Raw genomic sequence first — 14,342 nt, 5'->3', positions numbered from 1 at the left:
AGTGTCTGCTCGCTGCATTGGTCTGACATGGGGTAATTGTCTTTCTGTTCCGACGCTTAAATCTTGGACCAGTGAGAAATGCCAATAAGGCCACAAGCATTGCGTACGGCAGCTGCATTTAAACGAGATGGCTGTGGTAGACTTACATATTGGTCATCAAACAAGCTACTGTATCAACAAAGCCTCATACCAACTTAAATGCAGTTCAAGAAACATCAAGAGACAAATGTATCACTGTACACAAGCACATAGATTTATTTATACAAATATAATATGTATAACAATTGCATATCACCGGTTTGTTTTCTTATTTTTTGATCTGTATGTACGTTAAATACAGGACTACCAGCTTCAAAAATGCAAGTCTTCAATTAAGAAAGAGTACTTGAATTAAGATACAAAAAGGCTCTGGCAACACAGTAATGTTCTGAGCGTTCATTTAGCTCTGAGAGAGTAAAAAGTGACCCTTACAATCTCAGAATTAAATTAACACTTGTGATTTTGCTATGTACATTAAGATGTAGGCCTATACTGCTTTGGGAGTGAGAGAGGGACAGAAATAATTTGATCTAAACAGGGACGGGTTTCCCAACATCCTTTAACACTGAGGTCCCTTAAGACTTGCACTTTTGCACTACGCGCCACACGGACCTTACAGCAAACACGCTATTTAGGAAACCATGGCCTACTTGAAATGTAAATCAAACAAAAATATGTACCGTAAGTCTAACATGAGGTCATCTTGCAACACAAGTTCACTAGGCAACAATAAATCAATAGAGCAACATTGGCATTTTAATTAGGGTTTGTATGGTCAGTAGTTTAGTTACAAGGGTTTGAAAGAAAAACAAAAAAAAAACAAAGATCTCTCACAGCTCAGAGGGAGAAGACGGATAAAACATTCCACACAGTCTCACAATGATTGTCAAATATGGAAACCGGACGAGCAGATCAAAGATGGTTTAGTAGTCATGCGATTCAGGTGTGTATACGACCTACTGTATGTACCTACCAGTATCCAGCGGCAATACAACGATGATTTTTTAAAATTATAATCAAGAAGTCTTAACAAAAAGTATACAATACATATTTAAATAGAACTATAAGCTTTTCCGTAAATCTCCAATAAAACTATAAAATAGACTGATCTGAAAAATAAAACATAATCGTAATCATATTTGGACACGCCGTTCATGTGACATGTTGACATTCTTTGTGTCCTTTGCGGGAACCTGTCGCGTATCTTGTATTTTGAGACACATCTGACCCTATAGGCCTAACTCATATACTGTACTGTGTGTATATTATAGATATATTATCTGGATAGATACATCTCTTGAGGCTTACCTCCAGTCTAATAATACATTTATTGCACATTAATTGTACTATAATGTTCCCACTGAATCAATAATCTCCTTGAATGACCTGTGGAGGGACATAGCCTGACAGTCCATGTCAAAACAAGTCGTCTTTACATCACACAGTGCAGAAGATCCAGTTTTACTTTACAGCCGTCCAATAAATCATTTATCTGACCTTGATGCTTGTTCCATGTATAATTAATTGTGTTATTGCTAAATCTAGAAGATTCCCCAAATACAAAATATTTTCTTGCTACAATATAGAAGGTAAAAAAGTTCACATTTATCCAAAACAGGACACGTTTGGACACACGCACACACACGCACGCACGCACGCACGCACGCGCCCACACACGCACACACACACACACACACACACACACACACACACACACACACACACACACACACACACACACAAAGAACAATGGTCATGTGTATCAACACAAGCACCAGTAGAATAATGAATAGAAACAACACTGTACATGTCATGGAATAAGAAATGTCAGTAAAGAATGCTGTAAGAAATGGATGGCTGAATGAAAAAACAACAAAAGAAAGAGCAGGAGTTCATAACACAACATTCACCAATTAGAGAAGAAAACATTTCAAAACAAGTTCAAAGGAGATATGGGTGGGATGACTGACTTTCAGAGATATGAAGGGGGGTGGGATGACTGACTTTCAGTGCGAGCCTTTCTCTTGTGTTTTCATACATGTCTTCCAAGCACCAATTTCAGTACGAACAGCTCTTTGTATTTTTGCTCAGTATTTGGTGGTACACAGTAGAGACAGAGAGAGAGAGAGAGAGAGACAGAGAGAGAGTCTTCTATTCTGCATGGCTCCCTCGGGATCCTCAGCACACAGACGGTTCCTAAGATCCATGTCTCTGTTTGCCATCACTTCTTCTCACTTGAGAACATCCTGCCAACCCGAAAATATGAACACAAAAATACTGACGGTGAGACATACATACTTTAGGCACTAGCCGACAGCTCAGTCAATGATGGATTTTTACCTATTGGTATGAATGAAGGTGTCCCGTACAGGGGTCATCATGTCTGTACACGGACAAATGTCTGTGGCGAAGACTTGGTCTTGTCCGTGGCACATTTTTGATTTTCATTTTACACACAATTATAATGTTCTTATTCCAGGTTTTCTTCAGAATATGTATGACACTTAGGGCTCCATTTTCGTCACCGCTAAACCCCTTATCCCTAAACTTCTTTGCCTTTTTTTTTTTTTTTTTTTTACTATTTTGCAAAACATTTTTGAATAGTTAAAATGGCCAGTCTACAAGCTCACAACGTGTCGATGTAGATTGGCTAGTTGAACTATTCAAAAATGTTTTTCAAAATAGTAAAAAAAAGGCAAAGAAGTTTAGGGATAAGGGGTTTAGTGGTGACGAAAATGGAGCCCTTAGTTACTACGACACTATATGGCGACATTACGAGTCCACTAGTACTAGTGGTTCTCAAATGTTTTATTTGCAAGGACGCTTAACTCTGAGTGTACAAATGTGTACACCCTCAGATTTACAGACCTACCGTATTATGGTCATTCAGACATACTGACAGACGGACATACAGTATGTCCGTGGCAAAAAAAATTACAAAAATGTCCACCACAAGCGAGCATGGCGATGACCCCTGGTCCCGCACCAAATATAGCCGATCTACAAGCTCATAGATCTGCCATTGTTGGTGGAGGTACAGTATCATATAATGTTATCAATTAATTAGGTATCAATGCTTGCATGTTATGCAAGATAGTGGGAAGTATTTTCCAAGTGCATACATCAAAGGGACACTACGATTTTCAACAGAACATTAGGGCTAGTGTGTTTCTGAAACACCAGATTAAGGTGAACACTTACTTCCTGCTTTTCAGCCACAAAAACAGTGTCCTTGTACACTGCGTTAACGGCAAAATAGTGATCTTGACTTCAGATAATATAAATCAGGTTAATGTAATGGCGGCGATAGAGGTGTAGGGGCGTGAAAGGCCAATGCCTGCCAGTGAAATTCATCATCATTTATCATCTATCACCCTAGATATTGTAGCGCCTGTGAAAACCGAGGCAAGAAGCATCCGTAAAATCCTCTTCTGTAATGTAAAGAGGGAACTGGTGAAAGGCAGAAAGGAAATCGAAAGCTGTTGAACGACGGAAAATGAGTTTTTACTCTTTCATACTCGTATGTAAGATCTCGTGAAGGAATTTAGTAATTTACTGTGTAGTCAAGGACAGCATTTCTCCAACACATTTCTGAATATACAGACCAGTTTTTGTGCCGTCTTTCGCACGGCCATCAACCGCCACCGAGAGCATTTCAGAAGCAGCATGTATGCATCTTTGTACAGTACATGTGTGGCCTAAGCCAAACAATGTACAAGGATGCATACTGTACGGGCCACTTCAGTGGTTTCCAACCTTTTTTACATCAAGGTCCATTATTTATTCTGCATTTGAGCCACGGACCTAACCTGACTCCGCCAGATGGGGCAGCAGAGAGTACACTGGGTTCCCCCCTCCTGCTCCCATCTGGGAACTCTCAGGCAGACTTGATGCCCAGCCACAAAACGGCCTGGCCAATCAGCAGCAGCTAGAGGCGGGATCAAGGCAGCACTGTGTACTCTCTGCTGCCCCATCTGGCGGAGTCAGGTTACCACGGACCACCATTTGAAGACATTTAGTTTCTCAGACCCAAGACTTAGAATATTTAGTTGTCGTTGGATAAGATTTTATCCACAATTCCATGCTGTGGATACCAATCAAACAACAACTATTCTACATTCTCTAATTGTGTAGACTTCCTGTGAATTAAGTAATGCAGATGTTTATTTAATAACTCTTGAGAGCATAAAATGACTACCATCTCTCCATCATTTAGCTGTGGACCACCTGGAACCCCCTAAAGGTCCACTGGTGGTCATTTAGCTGTGGACCACCTGGAACCCCCTAAAGGTCCACTGGTGGTTAGCTGTGGACCACCTGGAACCCCCTAAAGGTCCACTGGTGGTTCATTTAGCTGTGGACCACCTGGAACCCCCTAAAGGTCCACTGGTGGTTAGCTGGGGACCACCTGGAACCCCCTAAAGGTCCACTGGTGGTTCCCTGTGGACCACCTGGAACCCCCTAAAGGTCCACTGGTGGTTCATTTAGCTGGGGACCACCTGGAACCCCCTAAAGGTCCACTGGTGGTTCCATTTAGCTGTGGACCACCTGGAACCCCCTAAAGGTCCACTGGTGGTTCCCTGTGGACCACCTGGAACCCCCTAAAGGTCCACTGGTGGTTCATTTAGCTGGGGACCACCTGGAACCCCCTAAAGGTCCACTGGTGGTTCCCGGACAACTGGTTGAGAACCACTGGCGTAGATAATGAGTTGACCATTCATCATAAAATGCTTGATTTGACAACATTTTGATATAGTAAATGAATGGTGAAACAAAAACAATAAAACACACAAACAATGTGAACTGTGAACACAAAAACTACCACAGACTAAATCTCGTTTAAATCACTTTAGGACCAGCAGAGACCTTAAATAACTACTGTGATTGCATTATCGACAGCACATTGTAATCCAAAACTCATTCTGAATCTGATGAGTGCCTTGTTGTCAGCTGTGGTTACATGAGACACATTCTTAATTAAATTAATTATGTCTGTCTGTCTGTCTGTCTGTCTGTCTGTCTGTCTGTCTGTCTGTCTGTCTGTCTGTCTGTCTGTCTGTCTCATTGTCTATCGGATGGATGGATGGACGGGCGGACGCACTGGTGGACGGACGGACGGACGGACTACTAAAATGGAAACCTCAGGCTCAGATATATTTTTTGAGGAAATTAATACAATTATAGAACTCTAGGCAAATTCTCAGTGGTCTGCATGATTTAGAGAGAATATGACTTGACTTCACAAATACTACCTGCTCATCCGTATTCCTGCAGAGAATCCGATATAATCACTCTACAAACCTTGGCTAAACCTGCAGCCCACGCAGTGAGATCATTAATGCACTGACTTCACTATACCCACTGCTCTTTCAGGTTTCAAGACCCAACCGGGCTTAGGGCGGAATGATGGAATTGTTTTCTACAACTGAAAAGAAGAGTTGGCTGTCAAACATCAAAAGACTGTGCAGCAACGCACTATATCATTATGCCTCCCTTCTGCAGCCATAGTGCTTAATGAAGGAAGCTTGAAGTGCTTGATGGAATCTATAACTGACAATTCAAAGAGCTAGACCAACATTCCTGCTGTGAGCCGTGGGTGTGTTTGCAGAATCTGTTCATTTGTCTTCAGCATTAGTTCATAAGAAAAGGCACTGAAACTGAGCCTGGTAAATCCAATAGCGTATTAACTTGAAAAGTGGACTTGAGAATCCCTAGTGCAGGGGTTCTCAACGTTTTTGGCCGGGGACCCCCGAAAATGCTTTGGCAACGTCTCGGGACCCCCGCCCCGCCCCCTCCCGACCCCCAATATAAATTGACTGCTACAATAACCTTAAACCATTTTGGGCGGGAACCCCTTTTGGTGTTTTAAGCATTGTTATAATTTAGCTATTTAAAAATAGCAGATCTACAAGCTCATAGCGCGCCACCAAGTGGCGCGCTACGAGCTTGTAGGTCTGCTATTTTTAAAAAATCGTGAACATTTTTGAAAATAATTTGGGGACCCCCTAAAATAATTTGGCGACCCCCCGAGGGGTCGCGACCCACGGGTTGAGAACCCCTGCCCTAGAGGTCCATTTCCAAAGGCAACACCTTTGCAGCTCCTGGAATCTCAAAGACATGTTGTTCTTAAAAGATGATGCGATCATACGAGGACACCTTTCTTTCTTATAGCCTTTAAGTTAAAAACATACAGGAAATGCAACATATTTACTGAAAGTTTTGACATTTTGGCAATTGGCACCATGATATAATCTAGCCTAATCTAGTTAGAATAAATATAAGCATTTTCATAGTATAGCAAAGAGTCTTCACTATTATGTAAAAATCACACTTGTGCAAAGTGAGGGCGGGGCGCCCTCATATCTTTCGTCATATAGTGTCGGTTGATGAAATCAACCTCAACCTCTATTACATGTAGTTCTGCTGGGGCGTCAGGTTCTACGGTGTGGTACCAAAACAAAACAAAAGACGTGCACACGCAGGTACGGCACAGTATGGTGCACACGCAGGTACGGCACAGTATGGTGCACACGCAGGTACGGCACAGTATGGTGCACACGCAGGTACGGCACAGTATGGTGCACACGCGTGCATGATAGAAAGCAAGACGATCTGAGAACCCATCGTCAAAAAAAGAAAGGAAAAACAGCACCCTCTTTTCCTTGAATTTGACGCCAGTCAACAGTCAGTCTCGAGAGACTACTGGCGGTGAGTAAGCAAAGCAAAGCAAAGCAAAGTTACTATATTTACCCAGGGTAACTGGACTAAGCATCAGATACTTGTTTACAGCCAGGCCCTGCTCATAGAACATTTCATGGTAGTGGTTCAATGCCTTGCTCAATGGCACTTCAGCGGTGGTAATTTTAACGTGCCGGTCCGGGGATACGAACTGGCGACCTTCCGGTATCAAGACCGCTCCGCAAACCGTTCGGCCACCGCTGCCACAGTGTGTGTAGTACGCGATACACGACGTGTCAAGTACCCAAATCAAATGGCTACACTTTGCATAATAACAGGGACCAGTTAATTAACTGTTCACCTGAACGTTCTCAGACGTGCGCGATTAAAATGACGTACCACAAGGGCAAAAATAAAAGTCACACCAGTGTGAAGTGAGGGGCGCTCTTATCATAATATATCATCATATGGTACATCATCTCATTCTGGCCAATCACAATTTGCGGCCTCACTTTTCTGTCTTCACTTTTCCATCCTCTACTTTTTATCCTCAACACGTTCAGCCAATCAAATCATTGCTATGGGGTGCTCAGCCAATCAAATCATCGGTATGGGGTACACAAACAGACAAAGCTGGGCATAGGAAGGCCCTCAAAAAAGCACCATTACACCACTGGTTTTAAGGCACCCTCGCCTCTATGACTCGCGTAGCCAGACAACTATTCCACAATCTCAGAATGCTATATGGAGTCTGGAACTATAGCTCCCAAAAACAGAGTAAGGAAGCTGCCATTTCAGTTCACAACAAGCTATATATGCTTAGATGATTTCTATTTATATTAGGAAAAAATTGCGCGACTGTAAAGACGAAACGGAAGTGGGAAGGAGGCTCCACTTCTGCTTTATCGCTTACTCATCATGAATGATCAGAGCTTCCGTTGCTCCAGACTGTATGACGCAAGTATTTGAAAATTGCGAGAGGCAACAATCAGGCAATGCCAGACTAGGTTCTATAAGGCAGCCTTACCTCTATCTATGACATGTGGCTCTGCTGGTGGAGACTCACCTCTCTATGACATGTGGTTCTGCTGGTGGAGACTCACCTCTCTATGACATGTGGTTCTGCTGGTGGAGACTCACCTCTCTATGACATGTGGTTCTGCTGGTGGGGACTCACCTCTCTATGACATGTGGTTCTGCTGGTGGAGACTCACCTGTCTATGACATGTGGTTCTGAGACTCACCTCTCTATGACATGTGGTTCTGAGACTCACCTCTCTATGACATGTGGCTCTGCTGGTGGAGACTCACCTCTCTATGACATGTGGTTCTGCTGGTGGAGACTCACCTCTCTATGACATGTGGCTCTGCTGGTGGAGACTCACCTCTCTATGACATGTGGTTCTGCTGGTGGGGACTCACCTCTCTATGACATGTGGTTCTGCTGGTGGGGACTCACCTCTCTATGACATGTGGTTCTGCTGGGGCGTGGTCAGGTTCTGCTGCTGCTGGATGAGGAGCTGCTGCTGCTGCCGCCTGCGTGCCGTGCGCAGCTTCTCGAAGCGCGCCTCCATCTCCTCCAGCACCTTGGGCGTGTAGCGCACCACCAGCTTCACACTGTCCTTGGCCGCCTTCAGCAGCTCCACCGCCTTCTCGTGGTGCTCCCCCTCCACGCTCTGGGAATGCCAAATCGGAGGCGTCAATTTCAGCAAAAAAAGAAAAGTCACCATTTCTGAAATAGTGGATCTACATTGAGAATGCATTGGGTGTTTAAGTTAAATAACTCCGAAACTACAAATCATTTCAAACTAAAAAGTTCCAGCATGTGTCTCCACAGTAAGCTGAATTATAAAAAGTGTTTCTAGGTGAAAGTGCTTTTTTGACGTGCCAATATCTGCCCCATTGTGAATTTCTCAAATTTGAAAGCACTATATTTCTAAAACTATGAAACATTTCAAAGATTTCTTTTCAGGCAAACATGTCCACCGTAAGATGAACCTAAATAGGTTTGAAAGGGGTTTCTAGGTGTAAGTATGTAGGACTAGTAGCATGCCAACGTTTGTGCTATTGCCATTGAGAATGCATTGGGCGTTTAAGTTATATACGGGGGGGGCCATATTTTGACAGCAGAAACTGCCTGTCATAATTTCTCCCCCCTCCCTATTTCAAAGCCCCCCCAGGTACATTATATATTTAAACTATTTTCAGCAATGGTACACTTTTTTCAGTGGGTAGATCTTGTTGAGCTGGTCATTTTGAAAGTAGATCTGTGGGCACCCCTGATCTACAAGCTCGCTTCGTCGAGAGCTTGTAGATCAAATATTTTCACAATTTGTTTGGGGGTGAAAAGAGAAAATGTTTGAAAATATTTTTTGCCTATAATCCCAAATACGAATGCCACATTGAAAGTGGTCAATACATTTATGGTTGCATAGAATAAAACATGTTTTATCAAAATTGTAATGAAAATATAGATGGACGACAGGCATGGATTGTGATGAAATCACATTAATCTGCAAAAACAATTCAGAGTTGGGGACAATAATTATGCATAAAATAACTGAATTTAAGGTTAAATGTGAACACTAGAGGGTGGCAATTGCCATCGCCTGATGACCCAAATGACGCCCAATGGTGCAGGGGGGGGGGGGGGGGGGGGGAGTACAGAGAGAGAGTGAGAGAAAGAACATTTGAGGAAAGAGCGAGTACAGGGGAAAAGACAGAAGCAGAGAGAGGGTGAGAAAGACTCCCTCTCTCTTGTGAGAAACGCCCACGGCCACAACACCAGAGTGAGCTCTGTTGATCTCGTTCCCCGCCAGATGGGGCAGCAGAGAGTACACTGGGTTCCCCCCTCCTGCTCCCATCTGGGAACTCTCTGCTGCCCCATCTGGCGGAGTCAGGTTACCCAGATTGTACACTGACACACAAACATAGGGATGAATTCATACTACTGTTATGCCACCAAAATGAATGGAATGCCCTACCACTACCACCAGCCATCCAAAGTCCCTACCCTCCTTCACAACGCCATAAAAGAGCAACTGTCTACAATTTTTAACTGGACCTAGACAAGTCTTCTAGGAGGGCGTGGCACCCGAAATTACAGTTTACAGAAAAGGAAAGAAAACACTCGTGTGAAGTGAGGGGCGCTCTTATCATCGTACATCCATTCATTGTCAATGGGAATGTGTAGGACCGAAAAAATAGCCGATTTGCTCTTCTACAGTCTACATGACGTAAATTCTCCATTCATTGTCAATGGGAATTTAATCTTTTAGGACAAACATACCGATTTGCTCAGACACACGACGTAAATTCTCAATTCATCGTCAATGGGAATTTAATGTTTGTTAAGACAAAAATAGCCGATTTGCTCGTCTACATATCATCATCATCATTTTTAAATCCAGACTTAAAACCCTGTTTTACTCCCAAGCATTTGATTCCCCGTGACCTTGTTTGTTTTTGTTTTGTTTTTTTGTTTTTTAATAGTATATTGTTTGATTATTTTTTAATTTTCTATCTGTGGTGTTGATGAAATGTCTGTACAGCACTTTGGTACAATGGAAATTGTTTTTAAATGTGCTTTATAAATAAAGGTGATTTGATTTGATTTGATTTGATCATCATCATCATCATCATCTCTTCATACTCATGAAGAGACAGACTCATTGTCATTGTCATTCAGACAGACTCAATGTCTGTCTGAATGAATGAATCAAACAATTCCACTGCTCCTCACTGCCAGAGCCATCTAATAGAAGAGTTGCGATATTGAGGGGGCAGAAACAGAGCGCTCGAGCGCTGTTCATGCAGCCTGAACTGGGACAAGCTGGAGTTGGAAATACATCGTTTTCAACGAGGGCGGCGCAAATATCTAAGGCTCTGGCACACACACGCCCCGACTTCATCTGCTGCTCTCCGCGGAGGCACAGACTCCCCGAGTCCCCCCATGTTGCTCACGAAGGACAAACTGCATCATGCTGGATCCACTGCTGCTTTTACATGTTGACTTCGACCACTACAGACATCAACAGCCCACATTAACATTCCGCCGCTGCTCCTCACTGCCTGCACCAAACGCTCACACTTTTCACACAGGCATTGACCAGCACATGCATTGTGGTGGGGGGTGCGTGGGTGCGTTACAGATGGCCATGTCCTGTGACTCGTCTTATAGTCACTCGCGCGTCAAAGCCAAGGACAATGTCACAATAGCGGATAGCTTGTCATAAAAACAAAAACATCTCACGACGGGTCGCGCGTGTCATTCCAAATCCCTACAGGGCTGCATAAACACCCGCAAATGTACTGTGCACACGCCCTCCAGTCAAAACCAATTAGCGTGTGCCGTGTGTGCGTGCGTGCGTGCGTGCGTGCGTGTCTCAGCCATACACAGTGTGAGTCCCAGGAATACACAGACGCCCCCCATGGAATTCTCCGCACACCACTTGCCTAATAATAGTCACTTTGTGCCCTTCCCAAGCTCATCCGATAACAATTCCCTCTCAAACAATAATGAGATCTATACATCGCATTACTATCTTCGGTTTCAGGTGCCACAGTCCATCTAATTTGTAAATGTCTTTTTCTTTTTGTTTTATCTCTACTATTACTTGAAATTATTGTACATTGAATGCTGTATCCTTTTACTATTGCATATCCCCCTGATGTGTGTTATGTACCCATTGTCTCTTGTGTACACATACATATAGGCACACGCACACACACGAAAAACACACACACACAAATAAATAAATAATAATAACATAATAATTATTCCTAAAACACTCATGGACACGCTCACTCATACACTCATACACATTCATTGTTGTGTTTCATTTTTAACCAAAGGACTGCAATGGAAATAAGCCGCTTTCTTGCATTTATCCTTTTGATAGTGATGTATAACTATGTGCATTTTTCTGTACATGTAAACATTGTCAATAAACATATCAATCAATCAAAAACCCACACTGTACCTAATTTGGTCATATATTAGAACGGGTAAGGACTAGTGATGTAAATTCTCCATTCATTATCAATGGTGTTTAATGAAGTAAATTCAACATTTGTGTTAGGACAAAAATAGCTGAATATAGGAGGGGCTAGTGTCCCTCAAAAAAGCACAGGAAAGTACAGTTCAATAAAAGGTCTGCAAAGACACTTTAAAAACCAAGAAAGCACTATGGCTTGTTTCCATTGAGGTCCTTCCTATTCAATTCTACTATTGTACCATTGTACCTTTTGCAAACGGTATTAAATCAATCAACCAATCACTACTTTATATCATTTATATTGGCCTGGTGGGCGAGGGTGTTTGAGGCATGGAGAATTGGAAGAGAGGTAGACGGAGCACAACATGTTCAGTAGGCCATTTTAATTGCTCTTAAAATGTAATGTGACAGAAATTAGAACTCCTGCCGTATTTTTAAGACCCACTCGATAAAGCAAACGTGAGCAGGTTTACAATTAACGGCACCGGTCGCGTCCAATCCGGTCTTTAAAGTATTACCACTCAAATATTGATCAAGAATGAGTCAAGTAGCAGCTCCACCAAACCAACGTCATCATAACAAGTCCAACCTGTTACAGGTTAGCTAGAGGTTAGCTATATGTGGATATAGGATTTTTACAGGATGCCGTTTCGCTAGGCAACCGTATTGCAAACCACTAGAGGACTGAGCCGCATTTGCACTTCTGTAGATGGATCATGGTTGCAAGCTTCAATGATAAACTGTGTTGGCGGAAATGCATAATAGAGAACTCCATGTAAACATGAACCAGACAACCGCGCGCGCACGCACGCACGCACGCACGCACACGCACGCGCACGCACGCACGCACGCACGCACGCACACACGCGATCTGACTGACATACCACCAGTGTTGATTTTTTTTTTTCCGGCTTTCGCCTTTATTTTAGATTTTTGAGTGGTGCAACTACTCCCTTACAGAGCTATGTGGGTGGGTGGGTGGGTGGGTGGCTGGCTGGGTGGGTGGGTGCCTGGCTGCCTGCCTGGCTGGGTATGAGCACGAAAACAGCATGGTTGTTTTTCACCACCTGTGCGCAACCTAACACACACACAAACACACATGCACATATTAACTGTATATATGATGATTTTGGGTGTGCCAGTACAGTACAGTACAGTACAGTAGAGGGTACAGTAGAGGGACCAGCACACGGTAACTCTGTCATTTCTCATCCGTTTCGGACACGGGCAGCTCACCGGAACCGGGCCGGCACCCTGGGTGCGTTCCTGTGGGTCTGGAACTCCCCCCCCATAGAGGGACAGACAGTAGGCTGACAGGAAATGGGGGAGAGAAATGGGGGAGTGACATGCAGTGAAGGCCGTCGGGATCGGGAGTCGAACCCGCGGCACACTGCCAGACTTGGACTACCGGCCAAGGTGCCTGGACCGCTGAGCTACGGCCCAGGCCACCAGTGTTGATTTTGACAGATTTTTTAATTTACTGTAGTTTTAGTCATATTTTAGTCATCTGTTTTAGTGTAATGGCTGCATGATTTTACACTTTGTTGTATGCTGAAAATAGCCGATCTACAAGCTCATAGCTTGTAGATCTGCTATTTTCAGAGCTCAACACCCGAGCGCAACCAAGCATAACATTACTTGTCTTTTAGTTCTACTGGATCTCTTTTTGGTCTAGTTTTAATTTGTTGACAAAGTCGTCAGTGAAAAAGCTAGTCAACGAACATTCATTTTTCATCACCGAAATCAACGACACCGCATACATACCACGCCGTTGACAGACAGAAGCTGGTCGCCTCTCTTCAGGCCTCCGTGCCTCTCGGCCACGCCCCCGGGGATGATGCGTGAGATGTAGATGGGCGAGTTCTGCTCCTTGCCGCCCATCACGTTGAAGCCCAGCCCCTCATCCGTCTTCGGCAGCTCCACCACCCGCGGGTGGGAGTGGCCCTCGCTGGCCGCAAAGGCTGCGACCGTGGCCTGAAACCACAACCAAAGGGACGGAAGAATGTTGTTGTTGTTGCACGTCAGTGATTCTCAGCATCATTTTATTTACAAGGCCAGTATGATATCTCTGCTGTCGGGAGGAAACTCCAAAATGTTCATTTTTCAGTTCAATATTTTCGAAACAACACACAGACGTAAAGGGTGATCAATAGCACTGATTTATGCACAAAAAAAAATCAAAAACCTAACAAATTGATTTATGAGGTTTCCTCCCGACAGCAACGATTATGCATTATGATTAGACCAGGGGTTTTCAACCAGTGGTCCTGGGACCACCAGTGGTCCGTGAGGGGGTTCCAGGTGGTCCCCACCCAGCTAATGGATGGAGAGTTGGTAAACAAATGCAACCCTTATAGATCTTTAACTCTTGAGAGCGTCAAATGAAACATCACACACACCGGAATTACTTAATTTACACCGGAATCACTTTCTGACTTAAACATATATTTCTTAAATAACCTTCATTGTAACATTGATACAGTCAAATATAAACTGTCAATGTTACATCAGCAGCAATGGAGTGTGGACATTGTGAAAAAAGCTAAATTAAGAAGTTATATTAAATTCAAAGAGGACTACATGACTGAACCTTATATTGCATTTATTTTAAAAAGAGGACAGAGGTCC

At 43.5% G+C, this 14,342-nt stretch overlaps 1 protein-coding gene across 2 annotated transcripts in view; it reads right to left on the bottom strand.

Annotated features, from left to right (window-relative positions):
* Positions 1–237: 237 nt before the first annotated feature.
* The window catches only part of lin7a (lin-7 homolog A (C. elegans)), a 64,385-nt gene continuing 50,280 nt past the window's right edge, over positions 238–14,342 (bottom strand). For both annotated transcript variants that reach the window (XM_079494716.1, XM_079494715.1), the window contains exons 4-6: positions 13,479–13,688; positions 8,177–8,393; positions 238–2,285 (exon numbers count right to left, since the gene is read on the bottom strand). In XM_079494716.1, the coding sequence (XP_079350842.1) occupies positions 8,181–8,393; positions 13,479–13,688 (423 nt within the window). In that variant the 3' untranslated portion in view covers positions 238–2,285; positions 8,177–8,180. The remainder of the gene's footprint in view (positions 2,286–8,176; positions 8,394–13,478; positions 13,689–14,342) is intronic.

The sequence above is a fragment of the Electrona antarctica genome (assembly GCF_951216825.1).
Source record: "Electrona antarctica genome assembly, chromosome: 23".
In the NCBI taxonomy this organism is placed as follows: Eukaryota; Metazoa; Chordata; class Actinopteri; order Myctophiformes; family Myctophidae; genus Electrona; species Electrona antarctica.
This window is presented reverse-complemented; position numbering and strand designations above follow the sequence as displayed.